Source organism: Mesitornis unicolor, unplaced genomic scaffold, assembly GCF_000695765.1.
Source record: "Mesitornis unicolor isolate BGI_N332 unplaced genomic scaffold, ASM69576v1 scaffold5109, whole genome shotgun sequence".
NCBI lineage: Eukaryota > Metazoa > Chordata > Aves > Mesitornithiformes > Mesitornithidae > Mesitornis > Mesitornis unicolor.
In genome coordinates this window covers 1-19,385 of record NW_010207842.1, presented here as the reverse complement: position 1 = coordinate 19,385, position 19,385 = coordinate 1, and the positions used below count along the sequence as shown (strand labels likewise).

General features: G+C 39.9%; 1 protein-coding gene across 1 annotated transcript in view; it reads left to right on the top strand.

The window, feature by feature from the left end:
• LOC104546779 (probable phospholipid-transporting ATPase VD) overlaps positions 1-17,609 on the top strand; it is a gene marked incomplete at its 3' end in the record, with an annotated part of 24,206 nt that extends 6,597 nt beyond the window's left edge. The window contains 13 exon segments of the mRNA XM_010192261.1: positions 1-119; positions 2,109-2,194; positions 3,266-3,372; positions 4,106-4,237; positions 5,023-5,150; positions 5,297-5,549; positions 7,943-8,163; positions 8,833-9,021; positions 11,068-11,683; positions 13,145-13,251; positions 14,155-14,281; positions 15,432-15,616; positions 17,300-17,609. The exon segment at positions 1-119 is cut by the window's left edge and continues 13 nt beyond it. Coding sequence (XP_010190563.1) covers positions 1-119; positions 2,109-2,194; positions 3,266-3,372; positions 4,106-4,237; positions 5,023-5,150; positions 5,297-5,549; positions 7,943-8,163; positions 8,833-9,021; positions 11,068-11,683; positions 13,145-13,251; positions 14,155-14,281; positions 15,432-15,616; positions 17,300-17,609 — 2,580 coding nt within the window.
• Positions 17,610-19,385: the final 1,776 nt, after the last annotated feature.

Below are 19,385 nucleotides of genomic sequence, written 5' to 3'. Positions count from 1 at the left end.
CTGACATGGTGCTGTTATATTCTAGTGACCTGAATGGGATCTGTTACATTGAAACAGCAGGCCTTGATGGAGAAACCAATTTAAAGCAGAGACAGGTTGTGAGAGGATATTCAGAACAGGTGATAATTGTGCATTTCTAGTGGTGTAAGAAAGTTGACATGACAGATAGTCAACTAAAAAAACCTAAACAACCCAGGCCTCTAGATTGCTGACCTATGAAAAAATTAGGCACTCCCCATCTGAAAACAAAACAACTAGGTAACATAGTTCTAATTTGTTGCCTGAGTAATTTTGGAGCAAATCTTTGCATGTCTACTTAATCCAGAGAAAGATATCTATTGCAAGTAATGCAAGCCTGTAAAAATAAATATTCTGGTAAATGTCAAGAAGTCACTTATGGTGCATATCATGTCATGGGTGAGAAATTAGAATTTTTTAGAAGAGAATTCTGTGCTGTATGAAGACCTAGAGAGAGGAGCAGATATTATCTTCTTTCTCCCACTGCTTTCTCATATTGCAAATGTATTTTTAGCTCCAATTCGAGTCCTTCAAGTATTTATAAAACCTTTGGAACTCAGATTTTTTTTCTACTCAAACCTACTGTGAACAGTGTTAACTGAGTCATCTCTTCCTTTCAAGACTGAGCATCACTGGGTCTCAGAGAGTTTATACGTACCAATTAGTGGTGGGAGAACAGTGGCTCTGTGCTTTTCAACTGTCAAAGCATCATGGTTAAAGCTTTATAAGTAGTTCATAAAGGCCTTTTCAGACACTGAAGAGGTGACTGCCATTATTTTATTGCCAGACAAATAAACTTTATTTAGTATTATACCTAGCAGACAGAGAGCCAGAGGCTGACACAGAGAAGATGCTATCAAAAGAAGAAAGAATCCTGGCATTTCTGCAGTCTCCAGCACACCTGATACTGAGTTCTGCTGCTGAAACACCGTGCTGAAAACAACAGCAAGAAGACTCAGAGAGACTGCTTAGTCCTTCTCAGCCTACATGGTCAGTGACTGAATCCAGTCCTGGCTGCAGCATCCTCAGACCTAATGGAGAGGAAAGTGCTGTCCTTTTCTTCCATGCAGCCTAAGAAGCCAAGCTGATGAAAGGAGTTGCTAGCTCACCGCTTCCACCTTGGCCATGCACCCACTCCATTTCCATGCCATGTTATCAAACCATACAGTTTGTCAGGAACAGGACATGGCCAAAGCAGCAGCCATGGCCTTGGGAGGTCTTCTCTCCCCATTTCAGTGAGAGAGTCTGTTGCAGAGTCTATCACTCCCAGCTACCTCACTCGGTTCCAATTTTTATTGACTCTCTTCTTTAGGGACCTTTACACAAAATTCAAGTAATTTTAATTCTGCCATAGAAAATCTTTTCTTTTATGTCAGGAAACATAGGAAAGAATCTCCAGAAATAAGGTGCAAAATCTTCTACCATCCATATTTGCTTTGTCAAAATTAATATTATAATGAAGAAATGCAGACCATAAAATTACAGTCCAGCAAGATCTGAGTGCCCATATCCAGCTACCTGCTTTTGGACATAGGTTTTGTAACCTCTGTTTTATACTGGCAGAGTGTAGACTTGACTTCTGTGCCCACTGTAGGTTGCACCCCAAGTTTCTGTGGTTGCTATTTCAAGGTATATTGCAAGAAGCTCCTACTAACACCACTGCTATCACAAACTGTTTGACAAAATCAAATGGTTTAGTTGTCCATCAAAAATAAGATGCTGTCACCAGAAATACATATCTGGAGACAGTTTCCAGGCTGCGGAAGAAAATAATTGACTGCTTTGGCTATTATACTTCCTTTTGGAGGTAGTTCTCATTCTTTGTACTTTCAGTGTTTTCAAAATATCCGCAATTCAACTGATACTTGCCAGGGTTTGATATTTACTAGGAAGTCCTTCCATGCTGTCTAAGTCTGATTTACACTGGGTAGCAGATCAACACCAGCAATTTATAGTTTCAAAGCTAAATTGTTAGATAGTAATATCTGAACCTATGAATTTATGATGCTTTTACCTTCCATCACATTTTGTCTGAATTCTTTGGGTTTTGTTTTGTTTTGTTTTGTTTTTTTCCCCCTCTATGGCTTTAGATGTCTGAAATTGATCCAGAAAAATTTTCCAGTAGAATAGAGTGTGAAAGTCCTAACAATGACCTGAATCACTTCCGAGGCTTTGTGTAAGTAAACTTGGTGGCTTTTTAATCTATTGTTATTTGCTTTGGTGCTTTTACTAATTTTGAGAGCTTGTAATGTTTGCTTTAAAAAATAATGCCAATATGTCTAGAAGTCAGATTGCACCACTACATTTCTAATTGCAGCCCAACAGACAGAGGTCCATAAGGGCTTTCTGAGAAGCAGATTGTGAACTGGGAAAGCTCACTAGTGCTTTTTACTTTGTATTGAATATTTTCAGCATGTTAGTTCAGGCTGTTCTGCAACTCTGTATTCCTTATTTGAAATTGCTGTTTCAAATCTGCTTTTAATAACATGTGATATCTACAGTATTTGGTCTGAACCGTGGCCTGATTGGACTGTGTTTTTCAGAATTGGAAATGGGAAGAACTGGCTTCTTCTCCTGATCTGATTTGTTTTGTGTAACCATTAATGACTTGTGCAAACTCCTTTAACCAATGTGCCTATCTATCTGTGTCTTTTCTTCTTATGGGTTTGTGATTTTTCTATAGACAGTAGGAAAACAAAACACTATTTCATGGAGTGACTGATTTTCAGTTTTTGAGAGTTATAATGTCTATATTCTTCCCTGTTGGCATTGACAAATTAGAAATATGAAAATAAAATAAATCTATATAATTCTTAGTCTTTGAAGAAACACCTTGACCTGCACTGAAAGTATGCCACTTGAACAACGGTGCTCACAGTGTATTTAAAATGGGATTTTATATTTTGTTCGAATTTTTTCTGATGTTGATAATCCAAATAGAAATCAGGCTTTCAGACTTGTTTGTCCTGAGCTCTTTTCAGTAGTGCTGCCTACTTCTCACATGCCAGCTGGCAAATGCTAGGCTTGTAAACACAAGAAGATTTTAATACAGTGCCTACATGCCTGCATTTTCAAGTGTGGTCTGCATGCATGTCACCCCATTCTTTTGAAAAGTCTGATCAGAAATGTCAGAATGACAGTCAATGGCAAGCAGCTTCTTTGGGAAATTTGCTCCCGAATGACTCTGCAAAGCCTGACAGGTAATGGCTGGAGTCCTGCAGCTGAAATGATGTGCTTTTTTTTCCAGTGAGCATTCAAACAAGGATCTAGTGGGCCTCAGCAAGGAAAACTTACTGCTCCGAGGATGCACAGTAAGAAACACAGAGGCTGTTGTAGGCATAGTGGTTTATGCAGGTTAGTGAGCCACCCTTGCTTTCACAGGTTTCCTTGCACACAAGATAGGATTATGTGCCCTAAGAAACAGTGTCATACAAAGGGAAATTGGGAGAGCAAAAGCTTGAATCCAACAGAAGGCAGCTGTAGCTAGAATTGTTAAGAATGCATATCTGGATTAAGTTTGTTTCTGTTTTAACAATGTAAAGAACCCATATGTCTGATTATTCATGGGAGGCCAGCTCTGTTCTGTGTGAACAGGTCCTTGTCCTCAGCTGTTAGTTGTGATGGTAAACCCAGGTTTTGAAATGGACATGGAGATGCTTGCTTAAGATTTTTCTGTGATCCACATCTGAAGCTAGTGCTGTTCTTCAGTGTTCTGTATCAAAGGGCAGAGGTTTTTAAACTGATCAATATGACGTATCCAGCCAGATAGTTGTAATGCAGGTGCAGGATTTTGTAGAAAATACTAGAAATAATATAGAAAATGTCAAGAATGAGAGTGTTTCTATAGGAAGGAATATTATTGACAGTATAGAAATTAATGTATACATGGCAGATTTTGGTTTAGCTTGTTCGGTTTTCTTTAGTACAGAAATCATACAATGTAGGAGCAGTTAGTTTGTTCGTATTTATAATCTTTGTTCAAATATTAGTTAACAGAATGTCCTCTTTCCCAGAGCTTTAGGAATATAAAGCACGTGTGGTTCTGATACCTGCTATTAGAGAATTTCAACCTGTGTTTTGGATGCAGGTCATGAAACCAAAGCCATGCTGAATAACAGTGGCCCTCATTACAAGCGCAGTAAATTGGAAAGAAAAGTAAACACTGATATTATTTGGTGTGTTCTACTTCTAATTTTGATGTGTTTAACTGGTGCAATAGGTAAGTGAGAATGAGCAGACTCCTGCTATTTTCCTCTCACAGCCTACAATGCTTAGCGTTCCTTTTGGGGCTGGTTCATTTTACCAGTCCATCTTGCAAACTGCTTTTTCCTACATGTAATTCCCTAACAGTTAGGGATGCTGCCAGGGTTTAGTTCATGTTGTCATGTCTGGAGTGTGGTCAAGAAGTATGTTTCTGGTGCGAGTTCTTAGGTCTGGAACCTGTTTCTCTGATTCATTTCTCTCTTTTTTCCACTAATTGCTCTGCAAAACTCCTACTTTCTCTTAGGATTTTTCAGGTAACACAAGATGCATTGTGGCGAGAGGCCTAACGTTACTAGAGTTGTAAGGACTTAATATTTGAGAGATTGATTAGATGGAGAGCTTGATATAAACAGACTGACTTTTATGACAAATAAAAAAGATGTTTAAAACATGTCTAAAAATAACTTATTCAGACTACACTTAATAATGATTACATGATGTTCACAGGTTAACTAAAACCTGGGCAAGCAAGGGCAATGTGATTAATTGCCAGAGGTTTTTCTGGGGGGGGAAAGTATTTATCAATCTTTAGTTCTGAGATATGTTGTATAGGTGTGCTGTTGATAGAAATTCATGTAAGGTACTTATTCAATTAAACATTGATACTTAATTAATTTTTAATGCAGTTCCTCTTGAGGAAAAACTCAGGAGAGAAAATGGTGGTTTAAAAGCTTAGAAAGAACTGCAGAGTGACTCAGCTTACATACAACTGACTCACTTTATGTTGTTCTTGTTTCCAAGGTCATGGAATTTGGTTAAGCAGGTATTCGGAAATATCTTTTTTTGACATCCCTGAGCCAGATGGGAAATCAGTTCCTCCAGTGTTAGCAGGTTTCAATATGTTCTGGACGATGATCATTTTATTACAGGTAACTTCGGTCTGCTGTGAATGTGGGTCATATTTTGATCTCATTTGTATCCTTGAAGTAACTCTTTGGCTTCAGTAGAGCTACTTCATGTTTGTAACTGGTCAAAGAGTTTGGTTTTCTTTAATCACCATGTTTTATTTTGGTAGGTCTTGATCCCAATTTGTCTCTATGTTTCAATTGAAATTGTCAAATTGGGACAAATTTATTTAATACAGAATGACATTGATTTTTACCATGAGAAAACAGACTCAACAATTCAGTGTCGAGCACTGAATATTGCTGAAGATCTTGGCCAGATTCAGTATATCTTCTCTGACAAGACTGGAACCCTCACTGAAAATAAAATGGTTTTTCGGAGATGCAGCATTGCAGGACAGGAGTATTGCCATAAGGAAAATGGTAAGACACTAAACCTGTGTTCACAATGGGTCACTTTTCTCAGAGAAGCTGAAAGTTTTAATAGGGGTCCAGTGGACTTCATGAGGTTTGTGTGACAGTACACGCTCAGGGAAGGTGTGAATCCAGGCTGATCCTGTTAATAGCCATGCAGCTTTCCTCATTATTTGGATCCCTTCATATATAGTGTGTATATATGTGTGTATTTATGCTGCATGTAAGGTGCTGCTTTTCACCTAGTTAAGTTCCAACGTATCTGTTACCACAAACAAAATACTCTTTGCTCACTCTGGAAGAAGTCATGCCTACTGTGTTTTGCTTCTCTCCTTGCAATATTCAGAACCCAGAACATTGGAAAATTGCCCATCTAGTCTTTCCTCTCAAGCATGTTAGTGTACACGTGTGTGTTAAGGCTGCAAAGATAAGTACCTCCATCAAAAACGATGACTCTTTTATTTTTACTTAGATCTTACACACCTGGTTATTGTTATCCAAGAAGTCAACAAGCAGTGTTACTTGATAGTTGCTGCCTTATTCTTTAATAGTATAGCATCTTTCAGTATACATTTCATGAGAGCCTATTTGAAGCCTTCTGGGAACCAGGAGAAGATGCAGCTCTAGATACAAGAGAAAATTGGGCAGAGTGACATGAAGTCATTGTTTCAATTAGCTTTTTTATTAACTAGATGAAACTACAAAGTTTTTATTGCCCTTACTGTATATAAGTACTTGTGGCTGCAGACATTTGCTTTTTTATTGGTAGGTAATGTAAATATTCCATATGAGATCAAAGGTGAGGTGCTGACACGTGGAACACAGCTGTGTATTAAACCCCACTGTGTGGCTTCTGTAGTTTTGCTGCCAGATAGAACTGCTCACAACTGTAAGCAAAAGGCACACCCTGCTGGCCACAACAGTGAATTAGTTCAGCACTTTTGTGTCACAGAAGCAGATGGTTACAAACCATTTTTTCAATAATTTCTGCAGATATTTTGAAAGTTATACAGTGAGGGTGTCCAGGTGCTTCTTTGGCTTTGCAGAATTATACTAGGAAAGATGACGATAACAAAGTGAGAAGAAATATTTTTAAGTTTTGAACTTGGTGAACAAACAACTTAAAATTGTAAAAAATTATTATCAATAGCAAAAAAAATTCAGAATATTTTCTAAAGGAAGAAAAAGTATTTCAAAAGAGATACACCAAAGAGTAATGTATGTTATGTAGCTGTGGCAGACCCAGGTCTCATTGTGCCAGGGAAAGTATATCTGATACGTACTTCTGCTAGTAGTTCACTTAGAATTATCTTCCAAAAATATTAGTGTGTTAATTATTTTCATAATTACTGCCTTCTGTGCCCTGTCTTTTACCTGAAAGGTAAGCATGTGCTTCTTCCTAACAAATCTAGAAATTATATGAGCCCTGAAAATCAGTTTGAAAAATCATGGAGGTCTTGTGGTTTAGTCCTGTTTTACATTTGTTCAGCTGCATAGAGCTACTATTTGCAAGGTTTCTGCTACATGTGGTAGAGTTGCAGTGCAGTGCAGTGCAGTCTTTTGCATACAAGCCATTTAGTCTGTACATATATTTCTGTATTTATATCAGTATTGCCCAGGTTAAAGGGATGCACATGAGGAAAGCACACAACAGCAATGACTGGGATTCAGTGTAATCCTCCATATAGATTCCCCCATGTAGTGTTCTGTCTAAAGTAACATCTGCCTCTTGGACCATGGCAGCAGAGCAGTGTGATGTTATAAGAGGTCCCAGCTATGTTACTTCAGACAGAGCATGCAGGCATGGGCCTGGAAGCATAGCGGCATGGGCTTGCATTGTCCAAACCTGCCTCTGCAAACACGTACTAACTCATTGTTGCAGCTTTCTGGTAAGAAGTGTCAATACCACATGTGGGTTACCATATCTGGTAGTTGTGGAGAGCCAGAGTTTGTTATGTTCCCACCTATATTTTCTTTTAAAGAATTTATTTTATTACATTCGTATTGACATCGGGAAGATGGTCTGCTAAGGAAGGTGTAAACTCTGGCCTCCCTGCTTTCCTTGGACTCATCAGAATGGCAGGATAAGGGACAGGAGGCTTTCATTTGCATTCCAGAAAGAGAAGACAACAGGAAATAAGGAGTACTTAACAGGCAAGCAAATCTGGTAGCTTCCTGATCTGGATTCACTCTAGTGAGGTGTTGCTCTTGAAGTGCAGTGTCGCAAACAAGAAACCAATGCAATGGCTTGTTATGGGGTTTATTTTTTACAAATAGTGTATTATTCTTAACTACATACTGAATTCCTTACTTTAAAATTTTGCTTTCTGAACCTCCAGACAGTGTTTTAGATGAGTTGTTTTTTTGCTTGTGAAACAATAATTCTGTTTCCCTTTCCATAGCAAAGAGATTGGAATCCTATCAGGAGATCGATTCAGAGGATGAGGATTCAGTTGATCATCAGTGTGGCTCTTTGATCCATATGTCACAATGCAGAGCTGTGAATGAACCTTTAAACAGAAAGTCTTCAAATCAGTTGTCTGGTATTTACCCTGCATTAGGAAAGGAAGATGGAGGAAGTGAAGTTCCCCACCCAGGACACGTTGCTTTCAGCAGCCCTATTGTAAGTAAAAGCTGTTGGTTTTGATGCTAAATTTCTGAAGTAACTCATGAAGGAATATCTTTTTTTACCCCCATTTGATTAGAGTGCTTGTCATTTAAGAAAGCCTTTCTCTCTTCCATCAAAACCAGAGCCTCCCATGATTGCTTGACAGCATCCTATTTGCAGCTGACATTGCAGACCTTCATTGGGTTATGAAGGTGTATGCTTGGATTCTTGCTGCTGTGAGCCCATGATCACTCCAGCTAAAATTATCAGCTTCATCTTAATAACAGTTCATTATTTTAAGAGGTTTCTAGCTTTTTAAAATTGTTTAATAGGAAATACTTAGATGATCAGTATTTATTGGAGGTTATGAGAGGTAAAAACTCTGCTTCTGTATGTGAAGGTATCTGAATAGCATTCATCATACTTAATCTCTGTTGAAGTGTCTGTGAACTAAGGCTTTACTGTTTACCCGTCTGGGCATGAAGTTTGATATTTTCAGTAGGGTAGCACAAGGCAGTGAAGACAACAGAGTGTTCCTCTGTTTCCTGGTATGACCAACTCAGCATCTGACAGGAGGGAAGCTGTGTGAGCTTCTACACTTCTTTCATCTGTAGCGGACTTAACCTCTACATACTGAGATTAAGCTTCTATCCTAATGGACAGTTGTGTTCATTTCATCAATAGGAAACAGATGTTGTACCAGACACACAACTGCTGCAGAAGTTTGATCAAATTTCTCCTCATTCCTATCAACAATCAGAAGAAGCTAGTAGCACGTTATCTTTGGAGGCAATGTACATCGCTGACTTCTTTCTTGCTCTTGCAATCTGTAATACTGTTGTAGTTTCAGGCCCCAATCAGCCACGTCAGAAGGTAAGAAGTTATTAGTTTTAGTTTTTAGTTATTTGGCCATATTAATAAATAACTGAGCTCCCTTTTGTTTGATTACAAAAGGAGAAAACAATTAACTGACATTTAAAATATGATCCTTTTCTCCTCTATTGGTTTGTCCTCATAGAAAGCAGGGAATTACTCTAGACCCATGGAGTGCAATGATTGAATGTGTAATGTAATGCTGGTAACGTTTTCAGATGCAGAAAAACTAGGCTTCGGTATTTTTGCTTCTGTGTGTAGACTCTTTGTAACTTTTACAAGACAGATTTTGAGATAAAATTGCAATTGTGGTTTTCTCTATATTCTAATTACATTTTTCTAGATATGTGCATAGCTTCCTTTACAAATAGGCCTTCGTTAGCTGAAAGATAAGAGTAACATCAGAAGACTCCCACAATATTGGAATTGAGAATGCTCTTACCTGTTCTCTAACTATTCAAGTAGAGTTTCAGCAAAAGTATGAAAGATCAAGTTTCATATGTGTAATAATCTGGAAAAAAAATGCTTTGCAGTATGAAATAAAGTGGTCTCACCTTGAATGTACAGCATGTTTGCTAGGTATTCCTGGTTTAATAATCTGGAGTGTATTTCAGTCTTCCTGAGACCACCTCTTTTTTTTCAGAGCACACAACCTAACATTTTTTTCAAGATGCTACTGTCTTTTAAAAAAACTTTTATTTTTTTCAGGGAAGGATTTTCATAACCCCATCTTTTACCAATTTTGACAGTGTTGCAGGATAATTCCCAAGTTCAGCTTTTATTTCCTCCTCCCCATCCCCTGGTGATTTCCATTTGTTGACTTTGTCTTTTGAAAATTTGTTTATGACATATGCAGGACTAGATTTCGGTGTCTGTCTAGGCAGCGGACCTACAGCCATGGCTGGAGACATTCCCAAAAGGTATCCTGTGGAATAAAAAGTACTTCCTATGTATAAATAAGCCTGGTAGCTTAGGGTGCTTCCAGGCATTCCCAGAAAGTGTAGTAGGCAGCCTACAGGCCCATGTGTGGATGGGGAAGCTTGGTTCGTAGTTACTACTCAGCCATTCCTTAAAGGCAATGTAGAAAAATATGCTGGTGAGATTCTTGGCGTTTGTTGAGAATAGTATTTTTGGATGACAGAAATATTATTATAGGAGAAGATAACTATAAATATAGCAGAGGAGATGATCCTCTCCAGGTCACTAGTAGGTAGGCTGGGACGGGCAATGTGGCATGAGGTTTCTCAGTTCACAATTAGGGAATGACCTGAAAGAGCTCAAGGCAATGGGGAGCGATGCTGAATGGAGACGCACTACAACTTGCATGTAATTGTGGTGGAAATGAAGCCAGAGTCTGTCCTTATATTTTGCTTTTCAGTGGTAAAGGAGAACATCCTTCCTGGTAATTCATTCTTAGCTCTTCATCAGTAATGAGAAATTAATGTCAGCCTTGCATGTCTTGTTCCTTGTTTGTAAGCTATTAGCTGCCTAACTGTTCTGTGTATGAGTAAGTCAATTATTTTGTAAAATTGGTGAGGGGGGAACTGTATTTTGTTTTAAATTCAGACACTAGAACATTATTGTTAGGTAATGTATTTTTAATAGTACTTGTAGCTAGTTACTGTGAGGGATATGGAGTTGGTCTTCACAAGTATCTTGCTAATTCAGAATAAGAATTAAAGTATTTAGTTCCATTTTCCACAACTTTTAAAAATTATAATGTCATGCTTTTTCATTTAAAAACAGTTCTAAAGAGAATCATTACATGGAGTAATGGAGCAAACTTGGAATGCATGCAATTTTCAGATCTGAAATATTTTTACAATTCTTTTAGTTTGAATAATGAAGCTCTTCGAGAAGATGTTTAGTGTACTCGTGTGGTTTATGTTTAATTGAGCTGACCATCTTTAATACAAGCAATCAAACTCATGGTAAATTTTAAAATACTGCATTCATTAAGAAACACACATAGTTTGTAAGCTGTCCTCCTTTAATGTAATTAAACATGAAGAATGTAGGATAAATGCTTTTTCTGTTTTGTTCCAGATGAGACTCTCTTCACTGGGTAGGATGCCTATTAAATCGCTTGAGGAAATCAGGCAGATGTTCCAGCGGCTGTCAGTCCGGAGACTAAGTTCCTCTCCACTTCCAAGTATAAAAGAGTCGTCATCTGAAAGCCCCAGTAGTTTTGTGAGCAAACTCTCTGTTTTCAGAATGAAACTGGCTTCACCTGCTTTGAATGGAGCTGCTGAAAGGGCTGCTGAGCCTCACAATGCTGACAGCCCAGAAAATCCCCAAGTGCCTCAGGAATTCGATACAGTGAATGTAGCTGCTGGCTGCAAACACAACACTGCTGTGTCATCTGTTGAATTGTCTCCCTCACCTAAACTGTGTTATGAAGCTGAGAGTCCAGATGTAGCTGCCTTGGTTTATGCTGCTAGGGCTTATAAATGTATTTTACAGTCTAGGACTCCAGACCAAGTAACTGTAGACTTCTCGGGTCTGGGATCTTTAACATTTCAGATTTTGCATATCCTGCCTTTTGACTCAGTGCGGAAGAGAATGTCAGTGGTGGTTCGGCACCCAATCTCCAACAAAGTGATGGTGTATACAAAAGGGGCAGACTCAGCCATGATGGATTTGTTGAGAACTGCATCTGAAGGTATCTATAGATCTTCTGTTTCTTTACGCACCTTTGCCATTTTTCAGTACAGTTGAACAGATGGCCTGATTCATGAGAAGTGACAAGTAACCAAGCATCTGTGAATAGTTCCTTTTAGGGAACCCAGAAATGTAGTGTTGCTCATCACCTCGATATGTCTGTGCTGGTGTGGAATCTGAGACGAGAGGAGCAGCAGTTATTCAAAGGATTTAGTGGTGTCTAAGCAGACCCTTTGGAGCCAACTGAAGTCTTTCCAGTTATTAAGTGAGGTCATCTGCTTGAATAGTTGGCTTCTGCTACACACTGTGAGGTGCTGAATAGAATGAGTTACTTTTCCAGCTTTTGCCTATGTTAGTGTTGCTGAGCTGCTGGAGAGAGGTATCAGTGGCAGATGTCACCTATCAGTGCTTTTTGAGTGGTTTTCCCCAGTCTACTGACTATTTAAGTGTTTCTAAGTGTAATAATAATATCTGTAAAGTTGTGTGGGGCCTCCTGCTGGGCCCTGTTGTTTGGGGGTAAACATTTTTGAATCTGCCACAGGAGAGATGAACCATGGTGTTTAAGCACTGACTGGTTTATTCATACACTGTAGTGAACAGTCATCGATTTTTTTTTAACTGAGGACAGTAAAGAGAAGGTATTGTCTGTGTATGTTAGAAATAAATACCTAAATATATTTAAGTTCAGAAGATGTTCTGGGTGGGAGGGAGGATTAATGATTTGGAAAGTAATGTAAAGAAATTACTTTTAAAGGCTTGCTTTCTGAAAAAAGGAGTTTGGTTTGTGTGTTCCGTGTCTAGGTGATCTCAGTGAGGAAGAGAGATCTTTTCAATTCCAAGGGTGGATTTTAACTCATTGAACATTAGCTATCCAAAGGCTAGACAAAAAGCCTCTGTAGGCCATGGGGCAGAGACAGTACCTCCAAAATCTGTCATCTTACTAGGAGGGTAGTTTCATGTCTGGAGATCCTCTCCTTCCTTTGATTCTCAAGGTAAACTTGGAACCTAACTTCTACCTGTCCGAAGTTGGGCGAATTGAATGCCTCTTCAAATAATCTGCACCTTCAGAGTTGTTTGGTTTTTTTAAAATATTTTCTGCAACTGCGCTTTTAGCTCCCTCCCTGTCACTAGACCAGTGACAGTAAAGCTCCTTGGGTGTCGGTGGCTCCTTCATTTTAGGAAATAATTTTATTTTAGGAAAACATTTTTATATAGTAGTGTCATCTACAGATGTATCAGTACCAGATGGGCTCCCCCTCACTGCTTGTGCAGATGCTCTGCGTGCTCGCTGTAGATACAGCCACAGTACATTGTGCAAACATGAAGATACATTCGTAGTTAAAATAAATCCTGTTAACATTTCGGTAATTTTAAAACTTATTTAGGCCTTCAGTATTTTCCACTAAATGTAGCCTAAGACCGCATATTTAGTTTGCTTTCTTTGCCTTTTGTGTGTTAGTAGGAACTAATCATTCAGAAATGGAACAAAAGAAGATTGAAGAGAGAACTCGGAATCATTTGGATGACTACGCCAGAAGAGGACTACGCACTCTGTGTATTGCTAAGAAGGTATTCCTTTTAATTCATATTTTTAAGAATGTTTACAGTCTGTGACCAACCTGAGTGGTATCAGCAGTAGAGCAGACTTCACCATTTCTAACAGATGCTTCTTTTGCCACATTTTGTTTATCCTTATGTTACGTCAGGAAGAATTTGTAAGCTGACCCACATCAATGCCTGACTTGTGTTAGATTGCCATAGTTGGGTTTAGGGTGCCAAGCAATTTAATAGCCTAATTCTAAAGCAGGTGTTGTCAAACAGCCTTATTTCTCTTCAGGAGTCCTGAGCAGGTCTTCCTGTGTGAAACTTGTCCTGGCTGAAATTTCAGACATGGAAAACAAAATAATCACACCTGTTTTATTTGGTTTCACAAATAGCTTGCAGTGTTACAAGATCTGGATGCAAAACTTAAGTGATGTTTTGAGATTCCATGTTAAATTCAAAAGTGCTCAGAAGTAAAATTCCATAGGGACTGAAACAGGCAACAAACCTCTTTATAAAGCCGTATGCAAAGCGAAAGTACAGGCTGTGTGGCTGTACAGGTACCAAGCTGTTCACAGCTGTGTGGTGGTTCTGTGGCTGTCTCAATGCTACAATTAAGGAGCAGTAGGGAGAGTCTGCTGTGCCTGCTGGCCTGCCTACTTTCCATCTAAGTGGAAATCTGTCAGGCAGCTCCAGGAATGTGCAAGGTGCTGGTGAATAACCTGGCTTGTGAAGCCTGGCAAAGTAATCTAATACTATGGACATTTTACTAAATCCGTGGACATGTTGGGGCACGTAAGTAATGTACTGCCAGGGGCTGCACTTCTAGGTTCAGTGTGTGGATAGCAGAAGTAACTGTGAGGATGTTTTTGAGATGCCTTTGAAAAACACAGTATAGACACATGCCATATGTTTTCTCTCCCTCTGTAGGTGATGAGTGATGCAGAATATGCAGAGTGGTTAAATCATCATTTTTTAGCAGAAACCAGTATTGACAATAGGGAGGAGCTGCTGCTTGAATCTGCCATCAGGCTTGAGACTGAACTAACTTTGCTTGGTAGGTTGAAAATGCTGTAACTCCCAGGAAACTGCTTATGATATTAATAATTGGAGATAGCAGATAGCCGTGCTAAATCAGTTTGTATAGCACATAGCTTTCTACAGACCTAGAATTTATTGTCACTCCTGAATTTTCATGAATCTTGCTGGTAAATCTGTACTAGTTGTAAAACACATTGAAGGCAGCTAGCGCTCTTCTGATGTTTGTAAAGGATAAAGTTTTAACTTGCCCAACTGATTGTTTTTATTTAATTGGATTTCTTTTCTGTGCTTACTAGAGTTTTTAAGTGTTATCATAATAAGCATGTGAAATGATAACAAATAGCAGGCCTGCCAGGGCAAACATTCACAGAAATCCCATATCTGGGCATGTTTTCCATCAGTGTTGCATTTGTGGCACAGCAGGTATGCTTGTGCTGTGTCCTGTAATAACATGGAGATAAGGAACCATTCCTCTGGTGGTCATTCAGCTGTGCAGATGTTTCCTCCCTGTGGGGTATACGTCAAGGATTGCAGTGTGGGCAGGAGGAAGGGCAAAACACGGAGTTTATTGCTATGAATTGAAAGGACCTGATTCAGGAGGCACTGCAGTGATGAGTCATTGAGAAACCTGATGATGAATGGCAGGTCTTTGCAGCAGTGTGCAAAAATAGAATATAAGTAGAGGGGATTTTGGTGTGGAAAAGGTGAGGGCCTGGGACAAGAGACACAGAGAATTCAGCTTTGAGCAGAGTTGAGAGTAATGAAGTGAGTCTTAACATAGGTGATACATGAAAGAAGGTTTGGGGTAGTGTGAGGTAGGAGGGAGTGGGAATAATGGAGTGTATTTATTATGAGAAACCTGCGAGTCTGTGTCCCACAGCCACTATGGGATGAAACAACCATGAGAATGAGAAAAGTTGGTTTAAGAGGGTCTTGTGAAGAGTTGGAGGCCCCTGGGGCTGTAATGAGGTTTTGTGTCAACAATCTCACATGTGATGGACTCTGGGACAGAAAGGTGTGAGAGGGAGGAATTCCCAGACATGTCTCAGTATGGCGTCTATTTTGGGATGTGCATACGCACAGAGGACCAGCTTGTCCTGTCCCTCTTGCAATGTTTTTGTTTTGGAACTGCAGCAGCACTAATCCTTCTGCTTGTGTCCGTTAAGGTGCCACTGGCATTGAGGATCGCCTGCAGGAGGGTGTTCCAGACACGATACAGGCATTACGGAAAGCGGGAATAAAAATATGGATGCTGACAGGTGACAAGAGAGAGACAGCTGTCAACATTGCCTATGCTTGTAAACTGCTGGAGCCAGAAGACAGGATCTTCACTCTCAAATCACAGAGTAGAGTGAGTGGAAAATTACTCTTTTCTTCAAAATTTGTTTTCCTCTGCTGAAAAATTCAGTCAGTTTATATCACAGGGCAGTACAGAAAATAAAATGTTCTCTGCTTTGCCGACCAACCAAAGACAGAATGATTTCTTGGAAGATGAAAGTACTGAAAAACTGATAGTTTTCTTCCTTGCAGTAAAATATGAAATCCTTTATATGTATGTAACATGTTTCTTCATATACAGTTCCTAAATGATGATTAATTTTTTTAATTTAATATACTGCTTAATTCCTCTTTGTGGTAGGTTGGAGAGTTGACATGCTTGACATGTTGTTAGGGATTTCAAACAACTGCGAATTACAGCATGTTAGCAAGGTAAGAATTATTGTAATGCAAATTCTATTGAATTAAGTTTTGTGCTGCTTTGTGTAATATATTCCCTCAACCCTGCTTGTCTTGTATAAATGCACAAAAAATTGTCTCATTGAAGTAGACTGCGAACTATTCAAGAAAACTAATCTGCCAACAATTTTATCAGAGGCAAAGCCACTTTTTCCCCAGCACCCAGTGAGTGAGTCATATGATAAAAAGTGGTTAAAAACGCTGCCATTTTGGGTGGAAAGTTTAGTCCTACATGATCCTAGATCTTTGTGTCCTCTTTTGGATGCTTATAAGCAGCTTGTTTTTCAAATCTTGATTTTTATCAATTTTTGGTTTCTTAAGAGAGAAATTACTAACTGTAATGGGTAAAGCCAACATATGAAATGTCTCTTCTGAGACCAGAGATGTAAAATCTGGGGCTTTTCTAAAGGACTGGAGGATTTTTCTAAGACCTTTCATTTTTCTTTTTTTTCCCCTCAGCTTATATGTGACTTGAGAAATTCAGTTTGTATCTGCCATAAAAGATTGAGTGGCAAGTGGTAAGTGTGGGGAAAATAAGGTGAAAAAGAAAGGATTTTTAGTCCAGTTGTGTTTGAGGAAAGCTTGGAGTTTGATTTTCACTAACACTTTTTTATTCCTTTTTTCCCACTGGGGACAGTTTTTTACTTAACAGTGAGAACTGAGCCCCTTTTGCAGAAGTGCTCATCCTCCCTGGGCTTTGAAATAAGAATAGACATGATTTGATACTGTTGCATTTCAAAGTAAAATAATGAGAAGATTTGAGAATATGGGGTTTTTTTCTATACAACACACACATTACATTTATTGATGTCAAGAGCCTTTTCAGCACCTTATATTGATTCTGAAAAGGTAAAAAATTCCACAAGACCCGTTCTTCAGTAATTCATTACAGCTCACCTATAATCTGATTTGAAATGCACTTTTGGCTTTGCGTGCCAACCAAAAGAAATGTAGAGACCAAAAGTCTTCTATCAAAGCTGTATTTGTATTATAGAATCCTTAATGATTGTTTTTTCTGCTAGTCTATGAATATTTTCTGATTTGCTTTGGGTTTTTTTGCCTTCTCCTAGTACAATCTAAGCCTATCTACTTAAAGTTAAGTCACAGGCCCTTTTATTAACAACAGACTGCATCCTTTGTGATGTTAAAGGCCTTGTGTCTTAGCCTTTCTGAATTCAAGTGAAATGCTACGTGAGAGAAGCATTTGGTCTTTTCTCCATGTGTATTTTATAAATTGAAAAGAAGGCCAGAACACAAACAATATTTAATAAGTTGCTTTTCTCTTGTCTTTAATTAGGATGCCTGTGCCTTGCTGATGAGCAAAATTTTAGAAGACATCTAGAAGAATACTTCTGCCAAAAAAAAACCCAGTCAGAAACTTGGGAATGTCTCTGCAAGTTCCTCCACCCCAGCTCCAGGGTTCAGTGCAGGCCTGGTTATTGACGGAAGGACTTTAGAGCATGTCCTTCATGACAGCCTACAGAATATTTTCCTGGAACTCACAGAAAAATGTCGGGCTGTAGTCTGCTGCCAAGCCACACCACTGCAGAAGAGCGTTCTGGTCACACTGGTGCGCAATAAGCTAAAGGCAATGACATTAGCTGTAGGTGAGTCGTGTGGTTATTTTCTTTTCTCTGAAAAGAGGTAGAAGCCAGTTTCTTCTCTCCTATATTTTCACATAGAATCACAGAATGGGAGGGGTTGGAAGGGGCCTCTGAAGATCATCCAGTCCTACTCCCCTGCTAGAGCAGGATCATCTAGAGAAGATCACACAGGAACATGTCCAGGAGGGTTTTGAATGTCTCCAGAGAAGGAGACTCCACAACCTCTCTGGGCAGCCTGTTCCAGTGCTCTGCTACCCTCACAGTAAAGAAGTTTTTCCTTATGTTTAGGTTGAACCTCCTGTGTCCTAGTTTGTGACCATTGCCCCTTGTCCTGTCACTGGCACAGCTGGGAAGATTCTGGTTCCATCCTCCTGACACCTGTCCTTTAGATACTAATAAACATTAATGAGATCTGCCCTCAGTTTCCTCCAGCCTAAACAGACTCTTGGTCTTTCCTCATATGGGAGATGCTCCAGTCCCCTCATCATCTTAGTGGCTCTATGCTGAACTCTCTCCAGTAGTTCCTTGTCCTTCTTGAACTGGGGAGGCCAGAATTGGACACAGTATTCCAGATGCGGCCTCACCAAGGCAGAATACAAGGGGAGGAGAACCTTCTTTGACCTACTGGCCACACTCTTCTTAATGCACCCTAAGATGTCATTGGCCTTCTTGGCTGCAAGGGCACATTGCATGGTCATCCTGCTGTCTACCAACACCCCCAGGTCCTTTTCTGCTGAGCAGCTCTCCAGCACATCAACCCCCATCCTGTACTGATACATGGGGTTCTTCCCCTGTTTCCAGACTCTACACTTGCCCTTGTAGAATTTCATTAAGTTTCTTCCCGTCCAGCTCTCCAGCCTGTCCACATCTCTCTGAATGGCAGCACGGCCTTCTGGAGTGTCAGCCACTCCTCCCAGCTTTGTAGCATTAGCAAATTTGCTGAAGGTACAGTCTGTATCATTGTCCAGGTCACTGTTGAATGTACTGAACAGGGCCAGACCTAGTACTGACCCATGAGGAACACCACTAAACACAGGCTTCCAGCTAGACTCTGCCCCACTGACCACAACTCTGTGACTTCTGCCCTTCAGCCATTTCCCAATCCACCTCACTATCCAGTCATCCAATCCACAAATCTTAAGTTTGGCTGTGAGGATGTCATGGTAGACTATGTCAAAAGTCTTGCTGAAGTCAAGGTAGAGCACATCTGCTGCCCTCCCTTCATCAGTCCATTCAGTTATGCCATCATAAAAGGTTATCAGATTGGTCAAGCATGATTTCCCCCTGGTGAATCCATGTTGACTACTCATGATAACCCTCTTTTCCTTGGCATGCTTTGAGATGGCACCAAGAACGAGCTGTTCCATCACCTTTGCATGGATGGATGTGTGGCTGACCAGTCTGTAGTTACCTAGGTCCTCCTTCTTGCCCTTTTTGAAGACTGGAGTGATGTTGGCTTTCCTACAGTCCTCGAGCACCTCTCCTATTTTCCAGGACTTTTCAGAGATGATGGAGAGTGGCCCAGCAAAGACTTCCGCCAGCTCCCTCCGCTCTGTTTGCCAGCACTCCCTGGGAGGGGTTGTTCCTGTGGTTGTTCCTGGCAATGCCCAAGCCACGTCAGCCTCTCTCACAAGAGCTGTCAGCACCACACGGGTTTTCTCGTGGTTTCTCAAGTTCCTGGGGCCCCAGGACCCCCCCATTCACCTCAATCTAGCACTGAGCTGCAGCAGTAATTGTTGCCACTGCTGCATCAGCAAGTTTGCTGATGACACCAAGCTG